The 26876-nt window shown below is 47.4% G+C and overlaps 10 protein-coding genes across 10 annotated transcripts; 4 read left to right on the top strand and 6 right to left on the bottom strand.

Annotated features, from left to right (window-relative positions):
- The first annotated feature begins 831 nt into the window (after positions 1 to 831).
- B0J16DRAFT_86463 (Snf7 family) lies at positions 832 to 1773 on the top strand. The gene has a single exon (XM_046134592.1). It carries the CDS (start codon positions 977 to 979, stop codon positions 1613 to 1615), a length of 639 nt encoding a protein of 212 aa, XP_045987765.1. The 5' UTR covers positions 832 to 976; the 3' UTR covers positions 1616 to 1773.
- B0J16DRAFT_86462 (uncharacterized protein) lies at positions 1774 to 5292 on the bottom strand. Its single transcript, XM_046134591.1, has 2 exons — positions 4652 to 5292; positions 1774 to 4600 (listed from the first exon to the last, which is right to left on the bottom strand). Exons 1-2 carry the CDS (start codon positions 4851 to 4853, stop codon positions 1932 to 1934), a joined length of 2871 nt encoding a protein of 956 aa, XP_045987764.1. The 5' UTR covers positions 4854 to 5292; the 3' UTR covers positions 1774 to 1931.
- Positions 5293 to 5489: 197 nt separating this feature from the next.
- On the bottom strand, positions 5490 to 7344 carry B0J16DRAFT_412419 (uncharacterized protein). The gene is made up of 2 exons (XM_046133298.1): positions 7166 to 7344; positions 5490 to 7100 (listed from the first exon to the last, which is right to left on the bottom strand). Exons 1-2 carry the CDS (start codon positions 7332 to 7334, stop codon positions 5845 to 5847), a joined length of 1425 nt encoding a protein of 474 aa, XP_045987763.1. The 5' UTR covers positions 7335 to 7344; the 3' UTR covers positions 5490 to 5844.
- A 2376-nt stretch (positions 7345 to 9720) lies between these two features.
- On the top strand, positions 9721 to 11640 carry B0J16DRAFT_86436 (L-Aspartase-like protein). The gene is made up of 6 exons (XM_046134590.1): positions 9721 to 9889; positions 9942 to 10159; positions 10205 to 10398; positions 10445 to 10582; positions 10632 to 10864; positions 10925 to 11640. Exons 1-6 carry the CDS (start codon positions 9829 to 9831, stop codon positions 11482 to 11484), a joined length of 1404 nt encoding a protein of 467 aa, XP_045987762.1. The 5' UTR covers positions 9721 to 9828; the 3' UTR covers positions 11485 to 11640.
- Positions 11641 to 12034: 394 nt separating this feature from the next.
- B0J16DRAFT_86431 (uncharacterized protein) lies at positions 12035 to 13524 on the top strand. Its single transcript, XM_046134589.1, has one exon. The coding sequence runs from the start codon at positions 12503 to 12505 to the stop codon at positions 13358 to 13360; it is 858 nt and encodes a 285-aa protein (XP_045987761.1). The 5' UTR covers positions 12035 to 12502; the 3' UTR covers positions 13361 to 13524.
- A 560-nt stretch (positions 13525 to 14084) lies between these two features.
- On the bottom strand, positions 14085 to 15587 carry B0J16DRAFT_336142 (uncharacterized protein). Its single transcript, XM_046127170.1, has one exon. It carries the CDS (start codon positions 15475 to 15477, stop codon positions 14554 to 14556), a length of 924 nt encoding a protein of 307 aa, XP_045987760.1. The 5' UTR covers positions 15478 to 15587; the 3' UTR covers positions 14085 to 14553.
- A 183-nt stretch (positions 15588 to 15770) lies between these two features.
- On the bottom strand, positions 15771 to 17354 carry B0J16DRAFT_369918 (uncharacterized protein; the record flags this gene model as incomplete). The annotated part of the gene is made up of 2 exons (XM_046130316.1): positions 15771 to 16269; positions 16321 to 17354. The coding sequence occupies 2 exons, from the start codon at positions 17352 to 17354 to the stop codon at positions 15771 to 15773; spliced, it is 1533 nt and encodes a 510-aa protein (XP_045987759.1).
- A 27-nt stretch (positions 17355 to 17381) lies between these two features.
- On the top strand, positions 17382 to 19510 carry B0J16DRAFT_395843 (uncharacterized protein; the record flags this gene model as incomplete). Its single annotated transcript, XM_046132212.1, has 3 exons — positions 17382 to 17434; positions 17541 to 18105; positions 18158 to 19510. 3 exons carry the CDS (start codon positions 17382 to 17384, stop codon positions 19508 to 19510), a joined length of 1971 nt encoding a protein of 656 aa, XP_045987758.1.
- A 275-nt stretch (positions 19511 to 19785) lies between these two features.
- B0J16DRAFT_412414 (uncharacterized protein) lies at positions 19786 to 20740 on the bottom strand. The gene is made up of 2 exons (XM_046133297.1): positions 20570 to 20740; positions 19786 to 20520 (listed from the first exon to the last, which is right to left on the bottom strand). The coding sequence occupies exon 2, from the start codon at positions 20516 to 20518 to the stop codon at positions 19988 to 19990; it is 531 nt and encodes a 176-aa protein (XP_045987757.1). The 5' UTR covers positions 20519 to 20520; positions 20570 to 20740; the 3' UTR covers positions 19786 to 19987.
- A 455-nt stretch (positions 20741 to 21195) lies between these two features.
- B0J16DRAFT_369916 (uncharacterized protein) lies at positions 21196 to 23189 on the bottom strand (the record flags this gene model as incomplete). Its single annotated transcript, XM_046130315.1, has 6 exons — positions 21196 to 21218; positions 21267 to 21284; positions 21359 to 21886; positions 21944 to 22558; positions 22589 to 23116; positions 23174 to 23189. 6 exons carry the CDS (start codon positions 23187 to 23189, stop codon positions 21196 to 21198), a joined length of 1728 nt encoding a protein of 575 aa, XP_045987756.1.
- Positions 23190 to 26876: the final 3687 nt, after the last annotated feature.

Below are 26876 nucleotides of genomic sequence, written 5' to 3'. Positions count from 1 at the left end.
AGACCAAGATAAATCTTTCTCCAATGACATGATCAATTGCGACCTCTCAGTGAAGTCAATTATTAACACTGGGAGTCCGATATAGGTATGAGTCTATGTGTTATGTTGATTTGAACTGTACGCCTTGAAAAACTGGGCCTTCCAAACACTTGAATGGAGTCGCATCAGCCACTGAACTCTACCTGTAATGACAATGAACGCCTTCATGTTTAAATCACAGCAGCTGCCAGCTACGAAGTGAAACAAATATGTCTTCCTCTTTTAATTGTGATTCTACATAGGTCTCCATTCAAGGCTGTGGTCGATTGCAACCCAATGAAGATAAATCTCAATAAGTTTGATACACAAGTCACATTAGCCACTCAACTTTTGGTGATGATTAAACACGTTTTTGACTCGCAGCAGCTCAGCTACGAAACAAAATAAATTTGTCTTCCTCTTTTAAATGCAAGTCCAAGGTAAATCTTTTTTCCATATTGTAATCAATAGAAACCTCTTGCATTGAAATTGTGTTTCCAGAATTGGGTACATCAATCACTTTGGCCAGTGAATTTGGGTGACGACGATGAACGCGTGTTTGACTCGTGGATAGCAGCAGCCAGCTACCTACAAATTAGAACGCATATTTCTTGATTTCCATATTCCGGTATTTATCTGTGGCTTCTTCATCAGTGGCCGTTTAAACTGTCCAATAAGCTTAATTCTCGTGTACAAAAACCCAAAAGCTTGTCACTGTAGGGTAACCACTTTAATCTTGCTCGGGCAGTCAGAGTCTCAGATCCCCAGGTGGGGGAGCCACACTAGCCCCGCCACCCTTATGCCGAGCCGCGTGCCAGCGAACGTCATCCCTCAGGCTACCACATTCAACCTCAACCTTTAACAACCACGACCACCACAACCGCAACCACATCCTCCGCATCTCTCTCTCTTCCAACACACACATCTGCCCAGCGCGCACAAATTTACACACGACAAAATGAATCGCCTCTTCGGCTCCAAGCCCACGGGCCCCAAACCCACCCTCAACGGCGCCATAACAAACCTCGACACCCGCATCTCCTCCCTCGACACCAAACTCAAAGCCCTCAACGCCGAACTAGGCGCCTACCAAGAAAAGCTATCCCGCATGCGCGACGGCCCCGGCAAACAAGCCATGAAACAAAAAGCCCTCAAAGTGCTCCAGCGCCGCAAAGCCTACGAAGCCGAGAAAGATAAACTCGAGAGTCAAGTTTGGAACATGGAGCAGGCGAGCAACATGCAGGACAACCTCAAGAATGTCATGACGCAGGTTGATGCTATGAAGACTACCAACAAGGAACTCAAGAAGCAGTATGGCAAAATTGATATTGATAAGATTGAACGGCTGCAGGATGAGATGGCGGATTTGATGGATGTGGGGAATGAGATTCAGGAGAGTTTGGCCAGGAGTTATGATATTCCTGATGATGTTGAGGAGGATGAGTTGGATGCTGAGCTTGAGGCTTTGGGGATGGAGGTTGAGATGGAGCATGAGATGGGTGGCGCTGTGCCGGGTTTCTTGCAGGACGAGGTCATGCCGGAATTTGTTGACGAGCCACCTCAGACTGAGGACAAGGTGAAGCAGGTTGCTGGTTAATGGGTGCTGACTACAATGTTGTGAACTGTCACGAATTTTCTGGGTTATGGCGTTGGTTGGAAGGATTAGTAGGGTCACTCAAGCATATTATTTCACCACTTTTAAATACCACTATTATTGCTTGAAAGATGAGTCTGTCATTTAGAATACCTTCCTGCGAATATGTACCTTGTTCTTCATTATGGATTGTACTGGAACCAGAGAGGCGACCCTTCTCGAACTACTTGATACATACAATCTCAATCTCGATTATATCCATGCAACCCGCCAACTCCCTCGCTCAAAATAATGCTTTCGTTGAAACGTGTCTTGCGATTTAGTCCACCGTTGCGAAGAACCTAACAGCCTCTTCCAATGCTGGGTCTTTATTACAGAAATCCCATCCGACAATTGTTGGAGTTTGACTGCAGCAAATGATCTTGTGCGCATCAAATTGAAGCTTGAAGACTCGCGCAGATGTGTTCTCGGCCGCTGCGATATGGGGGTGTTGACCAGGGTGTTGAGCAGCCCCTGCTGGTTGGCCTGGCTGTCCAGGTGGTGCACCTTGCGCGTTGGCGGCCGGTGGTTGCGCAGCTGGAACTCCGCCTGCCACATGAGCCGGCGCAGGGATAGCACCAGGAGGAGGTACGCCGATACTAGACCTCGGATTAGTTCGATTGCTGTCGCTGGAGCCGACGGAGCTCGACTGGTGTCGCAAAGGTGCCTGTCGATTCTGAAGAGCAGCCAGAGCATCCGTAACTACCCCTCTAAGCTGTGCTCGAATCAAAGGCGAAGTCTCCTTCTCGATAGCAGATTGCAAGTATGAGTGGTGAGCCAGCGCGATCGGGTACGTCGCAAGTGCCTGCTGAAGCGCATTTGGTCCGAGCGGTACGGTTTGGTCGATGAGCGCTTGATATGAAGTCGATGTTCGTGGCGAGTCGCCATGATGATCGCGTAGCATCATGGGTCCAAGTGGTGTGCCGGTTGTAGGTGGAGAGCGTGGAACGATTGTTGATGAATGCGAGGACCTACTAGCTAATGATCCAGCCATTGCGACGTTCGATGTTGCGCTAGACAATGCCGCAGCAGCTTCGCGTTGAGCAGCAGCAGCAGCCTCTTCCTGTCGAAGATGGTGACCAGGCTTCCAAACGCCTTCCTTGTCGCGTCTCCAGATGATGATGCTCTGATCATAGGAGCCAGATACTATACGGCCGTACTTTCTGCCTCCACCACCACCAGGAGGTACCTTGGCACCGAAGGCCTGTACATCCTCAGGTCGTGAGCTGCCAGCATTTGCCCGACGGTCTCTGCGACGTCTTCGATCCATGCTATGGTCGATCTCGCCAGCTTCCAGAGCACGGAAGTACTCAGCGTCCACGGCCTTGGCCTCGAGCTCATCTTCTGCTGTGCTGTATGGTAGATCACCGAAACCAGCCTGAACAGTACGAACCAGATGGTTGTGTCCGCGCAACTGGGCAACCTTGAGGCCGGTAGGCGCATCAAAAATGCATACCTCCCAGTCACTGCTGCCACTCACAATTCTGCGGCCGTCAAACTCAACGCACGCAATTCCCTTGTCGTGTGCGGGTATCGTTTGAGTGCAGACCTGCTCTGGCCACTTCCAAACCTTGATGTGTCTATCACCAGAGACAGAGACAATAGTGCGGTCGCGAACTTGGATTGCATTCACAGCAGCACTGTGTCCATCGAGACGGCCGATCATGGTAAATGGGGGCTTGACGGCAAGTTCCTGAGACAAGTCTGGTTCGTAACCGTATCTTCGCAGGTTGGTCGGGACCGGGCCAACGATATCGCCTCCAGGATATCCGAGATCGCCCTGTTTTAAAGGACGTCGGTTGAAGATCTTGATCGTTTTATCCTTAGAAGACGTGACTAAAATTCGTTTGTCAAATCGCACGTTTAGAACTGATTCGTGGTGAGCTCTTGTCAGCCTCTGCACCAGCTCTCCCGTGGAGAACTTCCAGATGAAAACGTTAGAGTCACTACTTCCAGAGACAAGCAAATCTTCTTCCGGGTCAGCATCGAATTGTAGACAGAGAACGGAGCCCATGTGTCCTGTAAGCGGAGCTCGAACAAGTCGGCGGGTATGCACATTCCAAATGCGCATGGTCTGATCTCTGCTGCCGCTCACCAAATAGTCCTTCTCGAATTGCAATGCGTAGACACACTCCTGATGCCCCTCCTCAGGAAAGTTGGGGTGTGGAAATTGAAATGTGCTGTATTTTCCGAGCTCCCAATTCGCTTCCAACTTGCGTCGCATGGAATATAGATACCGCCAGTTGATACGGTATCGTGATCGGCCGACATCCCAGATGTAAAGTGGCGACGGAGGCATGGTGTTGGCTGCATCGGCGAGTGACATTGGGGGAACGGATGACTCGGGATCACCGCTCGGCTCCTTGCGCTTTCCTCTGCTGTCGGAAGATGAAGACATGGTTCGGTCGAGACTCGCTGTTCTAGAGCCTAGGCCATCAAGATCCATCTCGCCCATGGGTACAATAGCAGGTCTGCTCGATGAGAAGGAGGACGTGGGGCTGCCAAACATGCTTCCACCAGCCAAACCCTCGCTAGGGCCAGGTGTACGGTCGCGATCAGTCATTTCGAGGTCTTCGTCGGTATTGACAGCGCGGATCTTGTTAGGATGGGCATCTTGCGTCGATTGCAATCGGTTAAGAAGGCGAACGGAATGATCGAGGCCATTGTTGACCTTAGTTTCGCAGGCTTCGATCTCGCTCGTGATGGTTTTCCATCCCTCCATGTAGTATAAATGCTCCCATAGCTTCCTATCCAAAGCCAATTCGTACCAAGCGCGACATGTTTGCGTGACGCTGACAAGGGAGACGGGATCGAGGAAGCCTAGAATCTTGAGACAAATTTCCGCAGGGAGGTATTGGATAAAGTCGATATAGAGTCTCGGGTTCAAACGGTGAACGATCTCGGCGATGACAGATGTAGGCAGATTATCGAGCAGGGCCATGGTCAACTCTTTAAACGTGTCAGCAAGTCAAGGTTAGAGTTAAAATCGGCATCACGTACCTGTCCTGACCTGGAGGGGTAGAAGAGACGAGTTCGCGACAAGCCATGTGCTTAAGTCGGATGGAGAACGAAGAGTAGCGAGGGCGGTCGAGAGTTCTTGATTGACGGTGGGCGTTAAAGGGTCCTCGGAATAACCCTCATCGGGTTGATGTGCAGGAGAGAAGGGATCCATGGAGGGCAAGGCTTCATTCTTATTCGACATTGGGACTGCGAGGCCTTGGGCCCCTGTTGATGTAGCAGTTCCTCGTTCAAGCGAGGAGAAGATCAGGGTCGAGCGGTATGGCGATCAAGAGTGTTGCAGCGGTCAACAAAGACGAAATGCGGATGGCGTAAGTTTGGCGGATTAAAATGTTGAGCGGGTGGACAGCCGAGTGTCACAACAGGACGCGCAACACACGACACAAGACTAGGAGGACCGGATATGGCGTGCGTCGCAATACAGCAGGGAAGAGTTGAGAGATTGATTCGATAGAAGTACAAGGTCTGAAGATTTGAAACAGATTTTGTACGGGAAAGTGGTTGGATGCGATGCGATGTAGTCCAAAACAACAAAGAATGGACTCGCTGGAGAAATGAATGATTGAAGATGATGGAGGCTAAATGTCCATCCTTGGCTTGGTTTGATTTGGAATGGATGGAGATGAGATGAGATGCAGAAGGTGGAGGCGGCTCTCCGGGCCATCCCATCGCCCAGGCCATCACCCATCAAGGCAGGCCAAGTCTTGGTCCAGGTCCAGGTCCATGCCAAAACAGAGGAGGCTCCACTAAACTGAGATTGGCTGATGCTGATGGAATGGGCTGGGCTTGTCTCATTCTCCTGGTTGCATCTCAGTCAATCGACAATTCCTAACTCCCCTAGCGCTGAATAAATGGCCAAGCGCGTATGCACCTGCAGCAGCCCTACAGAATGTTGTGGATTTATTGCCTGGTATTTAACAGTGTCGTTTCTTTCTTGACGGTGTGCGATAAAATTACTCATTTGATCTTCCGTCACTTTAGCCGGAAGTTTGCTTGGTAATTTCCCGCATGTTAAACCCGATAAACTCACCAACTACATGCCTCAGCTACAGGTCCCTCAGCTGGAGGCGTCGATAGAGTTGGGTAAGGCGCTCTGAACATCGAGGTTTTTTCCCCTAAAACCCACTGGTCTGAATGAAATTGGATGTATCTAGGTACCTAGGTAGACTTGAGAACTAACAAGCCATGAAGGAAAAGTCCAAACCCACATCCTCCTCCTGCCTTTCCAACGCCCGCCTCCCCAACTCCTGCTTCTGTTCCTTAAGCTCTTTAACTTTTGCTATTTGTCCCTGATCTTCGTATATCCCTACCAAGAGAGACATGATTCTTAATGTTTGGGGGTGTTGCTCACCGAGTACTTCTCGCGCCGCTGTTAACGTCTGTTCTCCCAAATCTCGAGCCTCTTTGAGCCGTCCTTGACTTTGGTATATCTCTGCTAGGATACGCCAATTGCAGATTATCGATGGATGGTCTTTACCAACCACATCCACTGACATCTCCAATATTTGCCTCCGTAGCTCCTCAGCCTCATTCAACCGACCTTGTTTGTGATATACATCTGCGAGTCGAAACATACAGACGATATTACACACATGTCTGTTTCGTGGTACCGCCATGGCCCTCGTCAGCAATTGGAGCCCGAGTCTTTCAGCCTCGTTCAGCCGACCTTGTCTGGTGTACGTATAGACCAATACAGCCGTCGCACCTATCGTGTCATCATGCAACTCTCCAAATACCTCCTTGTTTATCTTCAGCGCTTGCGCACAGAGTTCTTCACCTTCTTTGAGATTACCATGGTCGACATATAACTCGGATAATCTTATCATGGCTCGCATTACGGATGGGTGTTCCTCTCCCAAGTTGATCTTCCCCCACTCAAACAGCCACTCTTGCAACTTTTGAGCTTGACGGCAAGATCCTTGGTCATGTAGAACCTCGCTGAGAAGTTGCAATGCATTGAGCTTGATGATGAGGGTGTCTCCAAGCTTCTCACAAACTTCCACAACCCTTCGGGCTATTTCTCCTGCATGCCTGTATCTTCCTTGTTCTTTCAGTATACGCCCCAGTTGGATTTTCAGTTGTAGTGTTTGAGAATGATAAACCCCAAATGAATTCTCTGCTACAGAGAGTGCTTCTCTTATGCCCTCTTCCTCATCTTGTCTATAACAACGAGGCGGCTGATCAAGAGGAATGACATCCGGGGCAGGTGGTTGGCGTACCAAAGGGATGGTTGAAACAGTCTGATAGGTATGGGCATGACCTTTTATATTAAAGCCACTGCTCTGCGGGTATTCCATGCCAGGCATCAAGGCAACAGGAGAAGTGATCGTGGGACTTGTTATTGATATAGTGCTTCTTGTTGAAAACGCAGGGCTGGGAGCCACTGATCCACGCTCAGAGATAGTACGACAGAGGATTGCGGATGGGGTGGCTATAAGTGCAAGGTCAGTCTTCATATTCAAACGCGTTTGCATAAGACGCGAGAAGCTGCCTTACATGCTACAGGGCTAGGTGCATACAAGGAGGCCTGTGAGACCTCATTTCTGACCATCCACCTGTCGATTTTATGCGGTTCTACATCTCGGCCCCTAACGGAGAAACTCTGTTCTCCTTTATCGATTTCAACGATCTTCCTTTGCTGTCGTTTCCTGACGATTGCGGCCATTTCTGCTGGCTTGATGTTTTTGTCTTTGCCCCATTGGCTTATACGGGTTCGATACTGTCTTAATCTTGAAAATAATCAGTCAATTTCCAGTCTAGTAATGGTATAATTATCCCATACTCTGCAGTGAAACCAAATTCTTCTTCAATCATCTCCTTAACTTTTGCAAGCGGGAGCTTCCGCGCATCATGCAGCTCAAGAATCCGCGCTTTGTATGGCTCCCAATCCTTGGCACGTAGTGTTGGAGCCTTCTTCTTCCGACGCTTTGGGGGCGGACCCATGGCAGCTGTCAATTCAGAATCATCGGCAGAAACTGTCCACGTATCCTGCGTCATAGGGAGGACAAGCTCTTGAGATATGTTGAGTGGGTGAAGCGGCTCAAGTAGATCTGTTGTTTGCTGGGCAGATATGAAATCGTGTGGGGTTGATTCATGGCCCAGATCGAACTCATGGTAAGTCGGGAATGGTTCCAACGGGTCCGGAAATGTGGCCCAGCTGTCCATGTTGAGCGACTCAACTGTGAGGTCAAGTACACAAGCTTAGATCAAGGTACTAAGAGGTGGATGGTTAAGTGGAAAACGTCAGGTATTATACTGCAAAAGTCTTCTCCTTGGCCAGCCTAGTTCGCGAAAGATGATGACTGCACCATCCAAAAAAAGCGTTACTTTCACATTTCGCAAAAGTACTATTCACAACAACCTGGAAGAAAAAAAGGGGGAAACAAAACTTCTATTTTGCAGTGCATATGCACGAACGCGAATCCCTGACCCTTGCAACCAACCAACCAACAGCTCAGCGGTGAGTTCCTGTCAGCTGCCATTGGACAGTCAAAACTACAATTTCAAAAGCTGACTGCTAAGGTCTGTTACCAGGGTGCAAAATAGTAGTTTTGTAGCGCGGTCCGAGGAGCCATGGAGGATTATTGCTTGCAAAACTACTAAACCAGATGATATTAAAAATGTCGTGGGATAGGTCCTGGTGACTGAACAACTCATCAATCTAAAAAAAAACTCCTCTTTAGTTTCCAACTATTCACTCATCATTGCACATCACCTTCAAGCAAGGCCTTTCGAATTATATGATGGCTGGAGAAAATGCGTCAGCCGAAGTTGTTGTCGCGATCATATTCGGCGTTCTTCAACTAATTGTGGCAATTATTGCCCTTTGGCAGCAGCACTATCTTCGCTGGGCGGCTTGTGCGTTTTCATATCTTTATGATATCGTGGTAAAATACTAATGTGGTAGTTAACCCTAGGCTCAGAAGACGACGGAGCACTTTTTGAAAACGCAGGAATACACGAGTTAGAGGATTTGGGGCCGAAGTCCAGATAATCTGTTTATATTCCAGCTGGGGCTTACTAGAGAAGAGAGTTGGTGAAGTATAAACGTTAGAATCAGAACGGAGGAGTTGGGAATGAGATTTGACCGTAACTTAGCACGATTTGATTTGATATCATTGAATTATTGAGACCCTTCAAGGAAGCAATGAAAACTACTCCATGTCGTTTAAAAACCACTCCAATATCGTAATCCAATTTAGGAGGATCCCACTTGTCTAATAAATCTCCCTTAACATCCACTCATGAAGTACCATCTCAGAAACAAGTACTTAATCTTAAAGCAAGGAATAACATTTTAGATGAATTGCTGTGTTTCTTTCTCAATAAAAACATATTTAGGAGGGTGGCAGTTTACAAGTTTTACAGAGAGAGATATTTAGAGACGACAACGTCATGGGGTTAAAAGGGTTCGCAGGAAAGCTGAAATCGTAGGAATCTTGGTGTTCCATGGCAAGGTTGTTCAAACATCGTCACCTCCATGAACAAAGAGATTCGCAGAGCTGTTCGATAACCCATGAAAGAAGAACATATTCACAGCGCCATTGTATTCCATTTATTAAACAAAAGCCTTCATGACCAGTCCCTTTTCAAAATGCGGCGCCTCTTGTTCCATCCAGCTGTTGGAGTCAGATATTCATTTAAGGGTGATGATATGGATGACCAAATGTCTCCAGCACCGAGATAGCCCAACCAAAGACACCCACTCATTAAAACCCCACGCTCGCCAAAGCCCTGTAGGGCTCATAAGGGTCCTTCCTAAAATCGGATAGTAATACGCTAACCCGCTACCACCCTTGGCTTGAGCCTCATGGCAGCTTCACTTCATCATTGGGCCAACAACATTGAATTAAGCTTATTTAATTTTATTTCGAACTCAATTTAATATTACACCAGAAGACTCATCACCACACTGACCAGAATTCGTCCTCCAAGGCCAAAAGAAAAGTCTGGTATTGAAGATGGGTACGGTAGCGACTCAAAGCACGTGACTCAGAGGGTCATCGCAGGCCGGTTTCGGTCCGCCAAATTTTTCGTGACTCTAAGCTTAACCAGGACCCCGCCATTGATAAAAGCACCAATTGATCGTACCAGAAGCCATTGACTCGTCTCATTCAAAAGGAAATCAATTCGATTACCATACAAGCACCATATCCATCATGGCCTCAAACAATGCTAGTGCTCCCGCCGAGGGTATGCTTTGGGGTGGTCGCTTTACAGGTATGTAAACACCCCGCCAAAGAAGCTCCCAAACTGACGTCACGAACCACAGGCGGCATCGATCCCCTGATGCACCAGTACAACGCCAGTATCGGCTACGACAAGTTCCTCTACAAGGAGGATATTCTTGGTAGTATTGCCTTTGCCCGCGCCAATGCCAAGTCGGGTATCATCTCCAATGATGAGTTCACCGAGATTGAGCGTGGTCTGAGGGAGGTCATGAAGGAGTGGGAGGCTGGTACCTTTGCTATCATGCCCAATGATGAGGATGTAAGGCAATATCTCCTGGTTTACTTGCATATCTGATTGGATTAGATTCATACCGCGAATGAGCGACGATTGTCTGAGATCATTGGTAAGGAGATTGGTGGAAAACTTCACACTGGTCGTAGCCGAAACGAGCAGGTTGTTACTGATATGCGAATGTGGCTGCGAGAGCGCATTCGTGAGATTGAGAGCCATCTAGTTGCCTTCCTTCAGGTTATTGCTGCTCGTTCTGAGGCTGAGATGTAAGTTCCACATCACTTCTGAGATGACTTTTTCTAATCTTCATAGCGACCACATCATGCCCGGATACACCCACCTACAACTTGCTATGCCCGTCAAGTTCTCCCAATGGCTCTTGTCATATGGCTTTTCCTTTGCCTCTGATTTGGAACGTTTGAGGGAGGTCTTGAAGCGAGTCAACAAGAGGTAAGCACATCCACATATGACATTGTATGTCTTGCTAATATGATAATAGTCCGCTTGGTGCTGGTGCTCTTGCCGGTAATGCCTTTGGTATTGATCGTCAGATGATGGCCAAGGAGCTTGGCTTTGAAGGCATTATGTGGAACAGCATGAACGCTGTTGCTGACCGTGACTTTGTCACTGAATTCCTGGCTTGGGGTACCATGTTCATGAACCACGTCTCCAGGATGAGCGAGGATTTGATTATCTACTCGACCGCTGAATTCGGCTATGTTCAAGTTTCAGGTCAGTTTTCCGCCGCTTACACTTTGAAATCACGAGCCAATGCTAACACGAATGCTGCAGATGCCTACTCAACTGGTTCATCATTGATGCCCCAGAAGAAAAACCCCGACGGTCTCGAACTTTTGCGAGGCAAGGCCGGCCGAGCCTTCGGTCACTTCACCACTGTTTGGAGTGCTACCAAGGGCATTCCCAGCACTTACAACAAAGACTTGCAAGAGAGCTGGGAGCCCATGCTGGACCACGTCAAGACCGTCTCCGACAGCGTCCAAATCCTCAACGGCATCCTCAGCACCCTCAAGCTCCGACCAGAGCGCATGATCGCCTCTCTCAACCCTTTCCTCCTCGCGACCGACATCGCAGACGTCCTTGTGCGACTCGGCGTGCCATTCCGTGAGACACACCACATTTCAGGACGCGTGGTGGCCAAGAGCGAGGAGCTGGGTATCCCTATGGACCAGCTGAGCACGGAACAGCTGCAGGCTATCGACAGACGATTCCCGGATAGCATCAAGGATGTTTTCAACTATGAGGCTAGTGTTGAGTCGAGGAATGCTCAGGGTGGTACCAGCCGAGCTGGTGTGCTGGAGCAGATTGAGGTCCTTAAGGGCATGTTGAATTAGAAGCGTTTGATAGATCTGCGGTTGCAGTACGGAAATTGGGAAGGTAAAAAAAAGTTGATTGTGAAAAAGAGTAGCAACATATTCCTCTTGAAAAGACTCCTGGTCGATGCGAATATTTGCCTCTGGTTCTTTCTCTTCTCATCTAACCGTCAAAGCCACCTGAAGCTCAACTCTCTTTTCAAAAGGGTTTGATTTTATGGGATATAAGCGAGCGCCTGGAGATGGTCTCGTTCTACTCAGTGCCACTTATCAGCATTGGACTTAGATTTAATGTCAAGTCAACCTTGAGATTGCATCTGCTCCGGCTGGAAGTCAGCTAGACTTGGAGGATGATGATTCATCGTACACACTAACTCTAATGAAAAATGATTTCTGATTCCACTGGGTAAAATCGAACAGACTTATGGGGTAAAAGATAGAGCAAAAGTCCATTCGTTGGCAGATGACGTTGTAGTGGTGGGCATAGTAAGCAATTGTCTGAGTAAGATACAGAGTACAAACCATCGAATCAGATAACCAGGTTTGCGAAATACTTATCAGATTCCATTGAGCCTAATCCTGACCGCAAATCTCACCTAACCCATCTCGCCTCCCCCAACCCATGAATGTCCGTATCTGTGGATCCCCATGAGCCGACGTCAAAATTGACTTCAAAAACCACTTAAACCCAACGTCGTATTCTGAATCATAAGCTCAATCTTGAATCTGCTGATAATCTTCTGAACCTCGGCATATCCATATTGTTGGGTTATTCTACTCCAGATTAACTTTTTTGGTGAGAGCGCATCTGTAACCCGATCTAGCAATTACTCCGGAATCCTTGCAAAAAAACATCCGACGGACTTTTCGAACACGTCCCAACAATCTCCTATGCATTAGTTACTTCATCGGACAGCCCGGATGATTTTTGAATACTAGTCGATCCTTTTTATTTATAAAGAGTGCTTACTGTCCTTTTCTTCGTCTTACTTGCTCAGTACGAATTTACCACATAATAATTTGTAACGAAAAAATCAAAATGTCGGCCAAAAAATTTCCTCAACTACCTGGCTTCAAGGCCCTCAACGCCAACATCCTCGTCAGCGAGGACATTGTCGAAGAAACACCCGCAGATCATCCAGCAGCTATTCTCATCTACGGCTGGGGTGACGGCCAAGCTCGTCATGTCGGCAAATACGCAGAAGGCTACCGCGCTCTCTTCCCCCACTCCAAGCAAATCATCATCCTAAGCCCTATTTCAGACGCCATGTTCACAGGTCTCGAAACACGAATGCGCGCCATGCAAGTCGTCATCGATAACCTGAACGGTCTCCTTGATGAAAAGACTGCGCCTATTCTTGTCCACAGCATGTCCAACACTGGTGCTATTAGCTATGCTACCACGCTCAAGGCTTTTGCGGATAAGGAGGGTAGAACTATGCCTCATCAGTTGCTCGTTTTGGATTCAACGCCTGGAAATCCCTTTTGGTCGTGGGAGAGACTGGGCAAGTGGTCTCATGCCATGGCTATCGGCACTGCAAAGTTCTTCCCCTGGCCTTTTGTCGTTACGAAGGGTATTTGGGGCTTTGTCTTGACGCTGGATGTTATTTTCAAGAAGTTGATCGGAAGCGAACCCTCTGGTGCTTTTGCTCTCCGAACAGTCGATGACACAACCTACGAGACTCTGGATTCTAAGCGTCTGTATTTGTACAGCAAGGAGGATGAGATTATTTCTCATTTGGATATTGAGGGATACATTGCCGAGTCGCAGCAGAGAGGTTATGAGACCAGACAGGAGCTTTTCGACGGGACGAACCATGTTGGACATATGCGTGAGCATCCTGAGAAGTACTGGAAGGCTATTCAGGAGGCTTGGGAGTGGAGTAACGATAACTAAGAAAGGGATTGGTTTTGTACGATTTGTTGTTATGACTAGCGTTTTTATACCACTGGGATAGAGTTTGGTACTGGATATTTGGATATTTCGTTGCAGATCTCAGAAAAAATAGAAAGAAGAAACTTCGATACCGTATTAGGGATTTGCAATCCGATTGGCGTTGCGATTTTAACTTGCTGTCTGCAAACTTCCGGACCGGCTGCGACATTCTTCTCGGCTTCTAGACTTCGATGTCTTGCAACTTGAGCATCGTTACCTCGCTCTCAGACAGAGGCTCGAACAAGCAGCATCTTTACGACAATACAGGCTGACAAGGCTGCGTGTTCCGCCATACCTAGGTATGATAACGTGCCTCTAATTCAGTACAGTGCAATTTTAACCCACGTCCAGCCTCCAAATGTAAAAGAGGTGAACTTTAAAGAGTAATGTGCTCGATACTGGAGGTAACCAATATTAGCAGTATTAATCCCATTTGAGCTGACAGATGAGCCGCCCGTATAAGTGAGCGCGACATCAATGGTCTGACCGACCTGTTTTCACTGCGTTTTTAACCCAGTCCAGGGGCACGATTGCTATCAGGCTTCGACCCTGGCCGCTTTACTTGCATAACTGGTCTAACTGCCAAACCGCCTTTTTTCACTGCAATTTTAACCCCCTCCCAAGGATCGGCCATATTTGCTGCTGCCAGGTTGGATGGATGTTTTCCAAAAGCACATTCTTCGTGCAAGCTTTTGAAACAAGTATTGTTTTTGCAGTTGCAATTTTCTCTACAACATTTACAGTCCGCTGTAACGCCTCTAGCTATAGCGGACCTAAGTTTTCTGCAGTGCACATGTTATTTCACCAGACTGCGGGCAACAGTGAATTGAAGTAAGGATATCGATTGGAGACGTTCGTCAAGGAACAAATACAGAGATCCACCATAATGCGCTTGTACTAAACGACAAATGCCCAAACAAAGCATGTGATAATTTTGGAAAGAATCGAGACAATTTTTCAATACCAGAAAAGGAGTGGAGGGTAGTAGTCTTGGGCTGGTATTCGGCATTATAAAGGGCTGTACTCATAACATTCTTCGTATGAAACTTTCACCTTCATCTTACGCTTGCTATAATGATGAGTACCCTTCCTTCAGATGAGTTACGAAGATATGTCTGACCTGAATAAACCACTCTCTCGTATGAAACTGTTCCCTAACTCCCTTTTTGTAAACTCCCAGACTGGCTGTGTTTCCCTTCGAGTCTAGACTCGGTCTCACAGTTGGGGCATTCAAAGCCATGCTGAGAGACATAAACTCGAACAAGGCAGCGTGTGCAGCGCCACCATGTAGTCTTCTCCGATCTCATGGCGGAAGATGCGCCACGTCTTGGAATATCTTCGCCATGATATTGACGAAGATGGTCTCGAAAATGATCCAGTCGGTGGAAGGGCTCACCCTCGCGAAAGCAGCCACGACAGTCACACGAGTAAACGCTATCTGGCTCATCAGAATGAGTTCTCTTATAGTGACGTTGGAGATCCGCGTTTCGTTTAAAAGGGCGAGAAGTGCATTCAGGATAAGGGCAGGAGAAAGTTATTTCATCCCTAGATCTCTCAGCGGTAGAACAACCCCCGGAACAAGTTTTTGGGGAAGCCGGTGAATAACAATCGGAGTAGTCCGGAGACGGTTGTGAAGCAGCTGGTTCGGCATAACCAGGGGGGTCGTACCATGTCGCCTGTGGACCATTTGTCATCGGATAACTTTGGTATTGTAGAGGACCTGGCACATTATAATCAGGGTAGTCCATTATCGATTGCGAAGTGGATGGCATAGAATAAAGAAAGTAGTTCGTAGACGGTTCTTTGTCTGCGGTACTTTCACTCTGCGGCCAGGCATGAGAAGACCATGCCCCCTCATCCTGAGCTTCGCCTTTGCCTTTTATTTGCGTCTTTGTATTCGGGGCTGTCTCAGGTTGGTTGTCTGCCTCCCAAGACGGTGGAACATCGTGGGACTGCTCGGACCGAAAAGGCTCAATGAGTGGCTCAGGCTTTTCCTTTTCCGTGTTCTTCTCTTCGCGGCGAGCAAGGCGGCGGGCCTCCTCTCCACGGCGCACTTCTTCGCGGCTTAGGCGACGCATCTGTTGCTTCGTAACGACGACCTCGAGTAAAGATTTACGAAGCTGAGTTTTGAATAGCTCTTGCAAATCTTGCAAGATAAAATCGATGAACAAGTCTTTGATAACCTCAACTGAAAGAGGGGTGTGCCCCTCTGATTGCTGGCAAGAGTTCATTGGACCCGCGATATGCAGGCTATCAAACACATGATCACACAGCCTCGTTTTATCCTCCACTCCTCAACAGCTGCTCCAGCCTGATATCTCCTCAATCCCGTTTTCTATTCCTAGCTCCTTTGCTCTGCCTAATAAACGTTTCACTGCTTCTTCCCGCTCTGGGATTGCAACCGCTGTTGTACGGATAGGCTTGAGCGATTCGAGGAATCTAACTCTTCAGGATCCCAAGCGAAGTGGCTAGGATCTCTTGCCCTTGTTTCTAAGCTTGGCAGAGCAAACAGAGCCAGCTGTTCAAGATGACAACCAACATGTTCGACATATCCTGCGAGGCCATTGTAACATTGCAGGCACAAAGGGCAGTGTCTGAGGGTATCGTGTGAGGCATCTCTTTCACCTAGAGCTGCAATTGACTTGAGCTCTTCTTCGGTTCCTGTTGGGAAGTGATGTTCTCTGATATGATGTCTGAGTTCTGCTGCGGAAGGGATATGCTCCTGACATTTAAAGGGACATGCCCATGATAGCCAATGGTATTTCAAGAGATGAGACTGCCAGCTTTCGCGACGATCGAAGTCTAAGTTTGATTCGATGCACTTATAAAAAATACATGTATATGGGCGGAGATCTCCAAGTATATGCTGTCTGTAGATAGGAGTTAGAAGTGGATACATCTTGGTCAGAGGTCAAGCTTACTCCCATGCGGCATCAGTCTTTGCAGAGATCATTCTACAGCAGAACGGGCACTCGAATATCTCATGTTCTGCCGCAGTCGGCCGCGGGGGCAATCTCCAATTTCTAGTCGGCGCAACGTATGACATCTGCGACATCCCAGCATCTGCTTGAATGTGTTGGTTATTAACGAACACATTGGTGTCAAAATTAGCCACAGTCTTGGGTCGTTTTGGAAAAGCAGAAGTCACTGTCTCCGAAACAAGCTCTGTGTGGCATATTTCAGTTTCCTTGTCGGAGATCATTGATTCTTCACTGGAGGCCAATCTTTCATGATGTCGGTATTTGAAGAATTGGCGTCGGCGAGTAATGAACTTTCCCAAAGCACATGCAATTGAATCACCGGAAATTCTGGGAAAGTTGTCCCTGACGTATGTGACATCGCGTGGCTCATAGAAGGAAACGTCTTCAGAAGGTCCAGCGCCAAATTTGCGGAAACGCTCATGAGGTGCTGGGTTAGCGATGGCTGCCGACAGACGCAGGAGACAATCGACAACTTCTCCTATGTCAGTTAAGAGTGTGGAGAGGCCCGAACTCGACAGGCTATCGGAGTCGGAGCCAGAAAAGTTGGATTCGTCATCTTCGCCAGATTCTGGAAAGGATGACTGGGAGTCATCGTCTTCAAGTATTTCATTCTTTCCATCCTCTTGTTTCTGCTCTGGTGATGGTAGACTGTGATGGGCCAGCGATGTTGCAGCCTGTAAAGATTCGCTTATGTCTGTGAGCAGGTAGATAACCTGTTTTCGTAGATGGTCGGCTTCCCTGAGTCGATAATCAAGGGAAGAAGGACCGCTTTGGTGGGCTGCCTGGTCTCCGACCCACATCTTGAATCGGATGAAGTTATTCTCTATCTGGAGCGGGAAGTCGCTTAGTGTGGCTCCTTCCAAGACGTAGTTGGATCCGGCGGTTATGGAAAGCGCGCGTTCCAAACTTCGGAAAGACTCAAGGGTTTTTGCGACATGGCTCGCAATTGACCCTGGCTGCTGGTCATGATCCATCATTCACATCTTCCACTCAACAACAAGATGACCGATGGATTCCTGGATGCGAGATCTGACCTTGGTGTCGATGGTCTCGGGTAACATATATGGCGTTGAGCTCTCGACAATTCCTGCTGATCTTACAGAAAAGAGACAATTAACGAGTGTTTCTCAGTGAGGCTCTTTAGTAACCTCAACTGAAAGAGGGGTATGCGCCTCTGCGGCTACTGTCGAGAGTTCATTGGACTCGAGATATGCAGGCTGTCAGACACATCCCTCATATCATCCTTCACCTCCCAACAAACTATGTCAGCCTGGTATTCTCCTCAATCCCCGAAATTCATTCACACAGGCCAAAGTCCCCCGCAAACGCACTATCCTCGTCATGTCTGGGTTTGAAGTCGCCGGTATAGTCTTGGGCTCACTACCCTTGGTCGTCACGGCACTCCAGGCCTACTGCAAGTTCATGAGAGATTGGAGTAAGACCCAGTCAGAACTGAAGAGCCTCGATCGCCAATTGAACACAGAACGAGCGAAATTGTACAATGTCTGCTATCTGCTTATCAACGATGTAGTACCACAGGGAGAGATCGAATCTATGTTACAGAATCCATTTGGACCGCGCTGGCGAGTCCCAAGAACCAACAACAGGGTTCGCAGGATACTCTGGGAATCCTACGGCGCCATCGAACAGACTATCACGGAGATGAAAGAGGCGCTTGACAGTATCATGCGTCGATTAAGAGTGCAAATCTCGCCAGATGGACAGGTAAGATAATGTCACCTCACGATCCAAGATGTCTCTTGCTAACATTGACGAGGTTGAGTGGGTAAACAAAGGTCGCATGACTCGAGAATTCAAAAAGTTCCTGTATCGCCTTCGCCGTGACGACTACAAGGACGATATTGCTGTCATCTCAAGGAGCATCAGCGATCTTGAATCGCTAATCAGACTGAGCGTAAGGCTCGAGCCTAGCCGAAAGAAGCAATCTCGAGGCAAGCTTTTCAAGATTTTACGAGACTTGTCGACAAGTGTATATCGAGCACTTTGCTCGAGCATCCTCTGCACTCATCCTCACGACCTGAGCCTCGAGCTTTCCCCACGATTGATCGAGATTGGGTACGAGTGTGAAGATGAGAAGGTCTTACGGGAGGCAGAGTTCAAGATGCTGATATCTTTCGAGATGGTGGAGGGACCAGCTACGAAACGATTCTGGGACGAGGTCAACATCAAGACAGCGAATTCGGCCACAACAACAGCACCACAGGATTGCCTACCACAACCCGAGGCAAAACGCATCAAACGAATTTCTTTCGATTTCAGACAAGGTTTCCCGTTCATGGGCTCATCCGACTCAACGCAGAGTGTTGGATCAGTTACAGCAACGATGAGTCGTCCCTTTACAGATATTGCTTTCATCAGAACTTGTCCTGAGGACGGCAAGCAAAAGCAGCCTCTTAACCTTTGCATGGCTCTAATAAATGCAAGGACCGCACGACCGCTTTGCTACGGCCATCTCATCGACAAAGAGTGCGCTGATCGGCGATTTGAAGTATGCCCATTGGGAACGACAGTCAACAGTGACTGCTGGTCGGTGGTCACTCTAGACGACATCCTAAAGGGCACAGAGGGACTAAGACCGCTAGTTTCACTTGCTGAGAAGATTCGGCTTGCACTCGCAATCTCGTCAAGTGTTCTTCAGCTGAGCAAGACGCCATGGCTTCCGGAGGCATTGACAAGGAAGAACGTTCACTTTTTTCGAAGAGACGATACGTTTTCGTACAAACATCCCTTTCTTCTCCGAAACTTTCAGGCAACTCCAGTACAGCCTCTAAGCACTACCCAGCAACGTTATCTCGGTAACCCCACACTTTTTGCATTGGGTATTCTTCTGCTTGAAATTATCCTTGGACAGTCTTTTGAGCAGCTTCGGTCTCCTTTTAAACAACTGGATATTATCGACCCTCATGGTATCATTCACGATTCTATTGCCGCGCACAAATTATTGGAGAGGGTTGCTTTGATTAACCCGGCCTATCAAGCTATTGTTCAGAGGTGTATCGACTGCATTGAGACTCGTGGACTGGATGACGATGCGTTTAGACAAGAGGTATATAATGATGTTGTTATGGAGCTTGAAGCCATTGTTGACTCGACGAAGATTGGTATGTAGCAAAGGAGCTCGGAGATCAAAAGATGGGCGCTAGAAATTTGACGTAACTCATCCGGCACTTGACTATCTATTGAATAGTACGTGGCTTAGCCTCACACAGAGTTGTAGAGGTAGAGTTTTGTTACTTTGAATTGTCAAGATTGACCATTCCAAGTACTTGTAGCCCGGGAATAACAAAAGATATCACGATTCCGAGGCCGAAACCAGACTCAGTGGACCCATGTTTTCCAGAAGACTTCCAGCCTCAGACAAGGCTTAGCTACGGTTCAAGTGGACACTCGTCAAGTAGACGCCAATCTGGACCCAAGAGTGACAAAGACGTACCTATTGTTCCTTGCTATTCCCGAGAGTGAGGCTCTGTATCAAGCCTGAAATCGAACAGAGCTGCACGCGCTCTGTATGAAGGATATCATTTCTGGTATATGAGCCATATATCTAACCTTACAAAACATCTTAAATTCAACGTATACAGCCCTTCTAGCTCTCAAAATATTTCAATTCCGGATCCTCAGCCTCAGCACCCTTCATCCTCTCATCAGCATAAGAAACAGCAAAGGCCTTGAACAGATCCAAATCAAACTCCGCTACCCATCCCTTCTCTTGCAGCGCCCGAATAGCATCATTGATCCACGTCACAGAACTTTGCTGTGGATCCGTATTCTTCACCGGCAAAGGAATCCCTTGGAAAAACTCTCCTAGCTCTTCACCAGAAACATCTTCCGGGATCTCCCCGATCACGATTCTGCCTAAAAGCTTCTCATGTCTCCGTGGTGTGATATCCAGCTCTGACCGAAACCACCAATCCATGGTAGGATTGTTCATCCGGAACGTCACAGGATTGATGTGCGACGCATCGGTAGCATCAAATGAGTGAACGTTCTCTGCTTCGCCAGGCGACGGTATGATCATGATGCTCCAGTGGTAAGCCTGCTTGTCGAAGACTCTTCTCGCATTTCCGACGGAAAAGTGGTCTCGATGGTGTAGAGCAACAGTGACGAGTTGGACCATGACTAACCCTTCAGTCAACGTTGCACATCTTGAAGCGGTTTCTTGACTCACCTTTTCTAACGGTACGAAAGAGTTTGGGATAGTTTCTTTGGGCGCAGACCGCCAGAATGATTTGGCCACGCGGGGTGGCTACTTCAATGGGAAGTGATTGGCCTTAATCCACCGTCATGATAGCCGAGGGTCTACGAATCAGGATGCGTTATATACGGTAGATCGCGATATTGCCTCCGCTTTTGACAACACATGTTTTTGAGGCTGCAAAACTTGATACAAATCAAGATTTTCTCAATACCATTTTTTATGTCGCTCAGGCTATAGTTCCATTCTTGAAATTTAGACTTTATCAATTTTGGGTACAATATTAGATCAAGAGCTACAGCTATTGTGTGGGTCGGTACTAGTGAGAAGAGTATCCCCGAGTGTTTCGCGATGAGTTCTTTTCCTGAATTTTTCACAAGGTCGCTCATGATGGCTCGCCAAGATCAGAAAGGTCACCGCTTTTTTTTAAGCGACGATCGGTCTCAACGCCTGTGAGATTATCTACAGGTGTTCAAAAGCTGCTATTTTGAACAGATTTATGAATACTCTTTATTGTAGACTGAACAGAACGCAGTTATTTCGTCGTGAATGTCTCTGAAAACTGATCAAGCATCATCGAGCAGGCGCCCTCTGTTACATCAGATCTGCCATGGGATTTTTACTGGGTCAAGATAAGTAGGAATAGACTGTATTACTAATGGAAACATACAGTAGATCTTAAGTACAGCTAGAGAGACTAAGAAGGTAAGGGTCTATTAGTTATAGGACTAAAGCTTAAAGCCCTTCTTTAGATATCAGTACCTATAAGTCTTAATCCATGTACTTCTTGCTGACTAGCATTAGCCCTTGAACTGTCAAGCGCAACTTGACACCCCTCTAAACCTTTTATAACCTCCTCAGTCGCCCCTATAGGCGCGGCCCTTAGCCTTTCAACTACCTGCTGATCCACTACAGCTAGTCGCAGGAAGACCAGAAGTGAAGCGCTAGCTGGTAAATCCCCATTACGACGAGAAGCGCTGAACCCTAAAACGAACATACCAAAAAGTACCAATATTAAGAAACCATATGGAATGAGGCGGAGTGGTTGGTCTAAAGAGTACGTCGCAGCAGGGTTAATTGTTGTTACTGGTATGTCCAAAAAGCTGTTGTTTTTTGACAGCAGGGAAAGTGTGATGTTTGTAAGAAGGTCTTGGAGGATAGGGCCAGAGATATTGAGGTGTGCTGTTCTTGGGTACGAGGGCGTCCAGGCTGGAGAATATGGCGTGGGGGTGTATTTCGCAAATGCGGACTGAAGTACCCTGGTGTTTATGACGCAAGCGCGTTCTGTGCCTGTGATTCAGGTCAGTATGTTTTGTAAGATGTCCATAGTTTATTTAGCATCCATACCATAGGAACTAACAGCACCACCCATGGCACTAACGAGAGCGTCAAGTAGGGCATATATGTTGTTAGCCCGGTACGCCCATCCTAACGTAACGCCAGACTTGAGAACAAAATCATCTGCAAATAAGGTCCCATTATCGCCCTGCGCAAACATCAGTGCGCCGGGAACGGATGCTCGGATCGGCTCCAGCATTTTTGTGGCGTTGGTATGGACCCTCTGAATACCATTCTGAAATGATATATCAAACGTATAATTAGCGAACCAGGCACTGCAGCTCAGGCTCTGCAGTTGCTGTGTATTGTATGTGCTGAATTCCTCGACCCATTCCATTTCGAGCTTGAGTGTACTGTTTTGGGACGCGCCCTCTTTGTTTAGAACAGCGACATAGTTAACATGCTTAGGGTCAAAATCAGCAGAGGTTAACGTTGTTTTAGAAACATTGCCATATCTGTCGAGGGCGACAGCGATAACGTCCGAGGAAACGTTATCTTGACATTTAAATGCTGGACCTGGCATTGTAACTCTAAAATAGCAGTTACGCCCGCCGCAGGGTGATGGGAAGTCGATATGACGGCCTTCAAGCAAAACGGTCTCGACGAGCCTCTTTACCTCATCTACTGCCCATCTGGTTTAACAAGGTCAGATACATGATTCGATAAATTGGATGGGGGTGGCTTGCTTGCAACCGTCATGGAACTCAATCTGACATAGCGAATTGGTGACTATCCCCCGGAACGAGGTATCGTTTTCGCCTCGGAAATTGAAATCGTACTGGCTGACGGGTAAATTGGTGGTGGATTTATACGGCCTGTATTCGACGACCAATGCAGCTGGGACCCAGATCAGCAATGCTGGCAATACAATAATCAAGCTGACAGCAAAGGTAATGGTTGGGCTTCGTTTCGTCAACCTGAGGGAGCGAAAAGAGACAGGGAGCGAAGGCAGTGACGCCACTACCTGGAACTGCTCGAATGTAAGTGAGCTCTTTTGCATCATGTCCCATCGTAGTACTCCTATTATCAGTCCTAGATAGAGGACCGTGAGGCCTCGAATGGCGAACAAGAATATGCTTGAAACAGTCGTCACCCATTGCTGGCGTGTATGGGGTCCCTCCCGCTTGTTGTCAAGATAACAGAGGTAGAGAACGTGGCCAATAATCAGGAGCGTCACGGTAACTGTGCTCGAAATTATAATCAGACAAACAATTTTCAGTAGACACTTGAATTTCTTACGTAGATTAAGGAACATGGTGATTATCTGTGACCTCCACAGAATTTCGAGTGTTGTTACCCATCTTCCTTGATTGGTTAGCGGGACTTGTTGGCTTTGGCCAGAACTGGGATTGGCTGTCATGTTAGGAAGCGTACAAAGCAGTGTATATATAAATAAAGATATGTTTAACAGAAGAACAAGAGTATCATTGAAATTTTGAAGAAAACGGTAGCATTATATCAGGGCTATTCCTCTCTTCCTATAACATTTCCTCCTACGAGCGAGAGTAATATGCCTTGTTGAAGTGGAAAAAATATCGTGGTGGCTGAGAGACGCATGACAGCGCCATACAAGCCAGAGTGACATGTGTCTTGTCTATAAATGGATGAAATAACGTGATGGCTTAAATACACATGCCTGCGGCCATGCCACTTGTTGGAGTTAGACATCACAGCTGTTAAAACTGAGCTACCCTATCCTGCGGAAAGGCACTGCAGTAATAGTGCAAGTTATGGAGGCCAGATAACAGCTCGATGCGTTATTCTGCAACCCGTTATTTTGTCACAGAGAAGAGATACGAAATTACTGCAGACGATACTTGACTCACAATGAGATTTACCAGGTCAAGGCTGTCAATGGAAACAATGTAATGCTGTTGTCTTCATACCAAAACTGTGACGATACAGGGTAGTCAACTTACTCCAATAGAACTGTATCTCACGAGGACAAGTAGCGACAATTGATTGCACCAGACCGGAGGAAAGCACTCAAATAGCATATTCTGTTTCAGTGATTGATATTTATATATCTCAATCCGGAACAAAGACCTCATTGAAGCTCAGCAACGTGGTTGAAGGCCGCGGCCAACTGCAAGCACTTCAACGTACACCAACCAGACACACCCACCTAAGCGCCACCAAACACACGAAACCGTCCAAGAAACACTCAAACCATCTTATCAATGACCAAAACCTCGGCATGTAACTCCAGTGCATGTGCATATGCACATCGACGATGGCTTCAAGCGTAAGCAGCCATCTGCAAGCTACGTTTCAAAAAATTCGCCACACACAAAAGCCACCAAGTTTAAAGGCAAAGGTGCAAACCCACAAGGCTGGAACATGAACATCACCGAATTGTGGAGGCTCCAAGTTAAGTTACGGGAGTATTTCCACTTCTGGAACGAACTCGGGATGGCACTTTGGGCGCACAGAAAGAGGTCAAAGCTGCTAATACGAACTAACAGAAAGAAAGAGAGTTTCACAGCGTTCGGGTGATGGCTGATACGGATATTTTCCGTAGACCAAGTTGCTGATCGTTTACGATATCTGGATATTCCCCGAGAGCGCTTGTGTAAATGATCGTCGTTGGGTTGCAGTTGAGGCATAAACACACCGATGCGGGCAATTATGTGTTTCAAGCTACTCTGAAAGCGCCGAGTTCAAAGCTGTTCTTGTCAGCATTTCAATATCGAGATCGTAAGTCAGCTGTCGGATGTCGTGGCTTATTTAAATAAATGACTACTTGAAGATCAAAGACCATCAGTTAATGCACAGAGAAAGTTATCGAGACCCGTGCATTGAACGGCTCGTTTCAGATTGCCATGCGCCGTAATGCATGGAGACTAGGTAGTCTTGGCTCCCCGCTCGAGAAGCATTCAATTGAATTGTGCAGACATAACAACGAGGAGTCGGGTCCCAGGTCCGCAATCCTCCATCCCATCGAAGCTTCCATGAAACCTTCTCTACCTTAGGGTGAAAAGCTAGTGAGCGCCCCCCCTGAGCTTGGAAGATTGGAGAGATTGGATGGGGACCCATGATGTCAACGCAAGGGAGGATTGCATTTTGCTTCTTTTGAAGGGTCTTGTTTGTTCTTTTGCTTCTTCGTGGCGGGTATCCTCGGGGGATTTACATAAATCGCATGATGAAAAAGAAAATATGGTGAAAGATTTGCTGAGGCGAATATTTGCTTTTGCAGAAGAGAAAGTCAAGAGAGACAAAAAAGAAAAGATCGATTGGATCTTGACTAATCGATTACTGGAGGTTACTAGCCGCTGCCAGTGCGTACATGGCGTTACTTTGAACGGTAGATTGAGCCCAAGATAAGTACAAGTTGAATTGGTGACAGTTGCAATCTTTCTATCGTTGACTGAATGGGGGTCAAAGAGGTCAAGATAACGCGCGTCAAGGATCTCCTCGGGCCGTATGATCATCTAAATAGATTGCAATGCGAACTCATCGCTCGTCCAACAGAAGCTTGATCAATTCATGCAACGTCCTGTCCTTCCAGAAGGGAGGGGAACCAGAACCACACCACCAACACGGAAACCCATTCTGACGGATTCAGGGGCTTATCCCATGTCAAGCCAAAAACCCATAGAAGCCCCTCTTTCTGCTGCCCTCTTTTGGGCGTCAAATTCTTTTTTATCAGCTACTACTTTCCCATGTGACAATTGGTACAGTACATACGGAGTACAGTAGTCAGGTTTTAGCTTGCTGGACTAGTCCACGGTGATGGTTCGGTCGAGCATTTAATGGAGTGAATTAGGATTGGAAGACCCCTGTTGAGCCCTGAATCATAAAAGCATGGATTAGAAGTGGTTACAACGTAGTAGTGAAATGCTCGGTAACACAAATCAGTACCGATCATTTTTCTTTTCGTTGCTTCTGTATTAATTATTGGGTGTTGTCCAGCCAGTCATGGGGTAAGAAGATCAGGGTCTTGGCCATTGAACAGCGGGCACGATTCATGCATCTGCGTCTGCGTCTATGATCAAGGGACCATTTTCTAGAAACCTTCTTTTGCGTAAACTTAATATCATTCGCCAATACGTGACTGATTGACATCTATGACAAGGAAATAAAGAATATCTCTCATACAAAGACCGGAAACAAAGGAATTGAATATGTACTGTATCTGACTTGGGTTTAGTTTGAAACAAAAGTCAACTGGGGAAAGAAAGAGCTGTTAATGCCCAAAGAAGATGCACGTCCCCTAAAGCGATATGGATCATGGATGGGAAAGTCATTCACTCAGGTCGTCGCACGGACTCCGTCGGCTAGAGTTGCGCCCAGCGATACAGTGTCGACTGTGTAATGTCACGCACAGTCTGTTTGAACAGGGTCTGATCCCCTATTTCCCCTCCAGATGTCACAAGCGATTGAGGCAGTGATTCTCTCATTCAGAACAAGAAAATTGAACAGCGAATATTCGAGTCAGATCTAGATCATCGAATCACATTCGGCATGTCAACTCATTCAGTACGCAAGCGTTGTCAGCACAGCGCCTAAACTATCACCTTAAGAGAGACACTGGACCCTCCACTCAACTGGCTCCAGCTCCAGCTCCAGCGTCAAGCAGACCCCCCCCCGCTAAAACAGTACAGTAGCGCTTCCGGCCGCAGCTCCCAGCTCTTTCCCACACTGAGCCCAGTCCAATCCGTCTCTTCCTCCTTTAACCATCTGCCGTTTGGTTTAACCTAAATCAACGCCCAGCCCAGCCTCGTCCTGTCTGTCCCCTTTGACTGACCTCCCCCAAACTGCGGCCAAAGAAACAAGTGCAGTGCAGTACCAACTTTAAACTTTCTGGCGATTAATTAATTTTTTTCTGTTCCTCATTACAAAACCAAAACCATTTCACATCGGAATACTTGGCCCGCCTGCCAGAATCAGAATATCCTATCTTCTTCTTCAACGCCCGGCATCGTCGATCCGCTTCTCTGAA

This window comes from Fusarium flagelliforme (assembly GCF_020744385.1).
Source record: "Fusarium flagelliforme strain FIESC 12 MPI-CAGE-AA-0113 chromosome Unknown B0J16scaffold_2, whole genome shotgun sequence".
NCBI lineage: Eukaryota > Fungi > Ascomycota > Sordariomycetes > Hypocreales > Nectriaceae > Fusarium > Fusarium flagelliforme.
This window is presented reverse-complemented; position numbering and strand designations above follow the sequence as displayed.

Excerpts from the sequence above, each read along its gene's own strand:
- B0J16DRAFT_86463 (XM_046134592.1), top strand. The coding sequence starts at position 977 with ATGAATCGCCTCTTCGGCTCCAAGCCCACGGGCCCCAAACCCACCCTC.
- B0J16DRAFT_86462 (XM_046134591.1), bottom strand. The coding sequence starts at position 4,853 with ATGTCGAATAAGAATGAAGCCTTGCCCTCCATGGATCCCTTCTCTCCT. Across the intron at positions 4,601-4,651 it reads ACCCCTCCAGGTCAGGACAG|AGTTGACCATGGCCCTGCTC; the intron begins GTACGTGATGCC and ends ACACGTTTAAAG.
- B0J16DRAFT_412419 (XM_046133298.1), bottom strand. The coding sequence starts at position 7,334 with ATGGCCGCAATCGTCAGGAAACGACAGCAAAGGAAGATCGTTGAAATC. Across the intron at positions 7,101-7,165 it reads TGCACCTAGCCCTGTAGCAT|CCACCCCATCCGCAATCCTC; the intron begins GTAAGGCAGCTT and ends TTGCACTTATAG.
- B0J16DRAFT_86436 (XM_046134590.1), top strand. The coding sequence starts at position 9,829 with ATGGCCTCAAACAATGCTAGTGCTCCCGCCGAGGGTATGCTTTGGGGT. Across the intron at positions 9,890-9,941 it reads TTGGGGTGGTCGCTTTACAG|GCGGCATCGATCCCCTGATG; the intron begins GTATGTAAACAC and ends CACGAACCACAG. Across the intron at positions 10,865-10,924 it reads CGGCTATGTTCAAGTTTCAG|ATGCCTACTCAACTGGTTCA; the intron begins GTCAGTTTTCCG and ends CGAATGCTGCAG.
- B0J16DRAFT_86431 (XM_046134589.1), top strand. The coding sequence starts at position 12,503 with ATGTCGGCCAAAAAATTTCCTCAACTACCTGGCTTCAAGGCCCTCAAC.
- B0J16DRAFT_336142 (XM_046127170.1), bottom strand. The coding sequence starts at position 15,477 with ATGCGTCGCCTAAGCCGCGAAGAAGTGCGCCGTGGAGAGGAGGCCCGC.
- B0J16DRAFT_412414 (XM_046133297.1), bottom strand. The coding sequence starts at position 20,518 with ATGGTCCAACTCGTCACTGTTGCTCTACACCATCGAGACCACTTTTCC.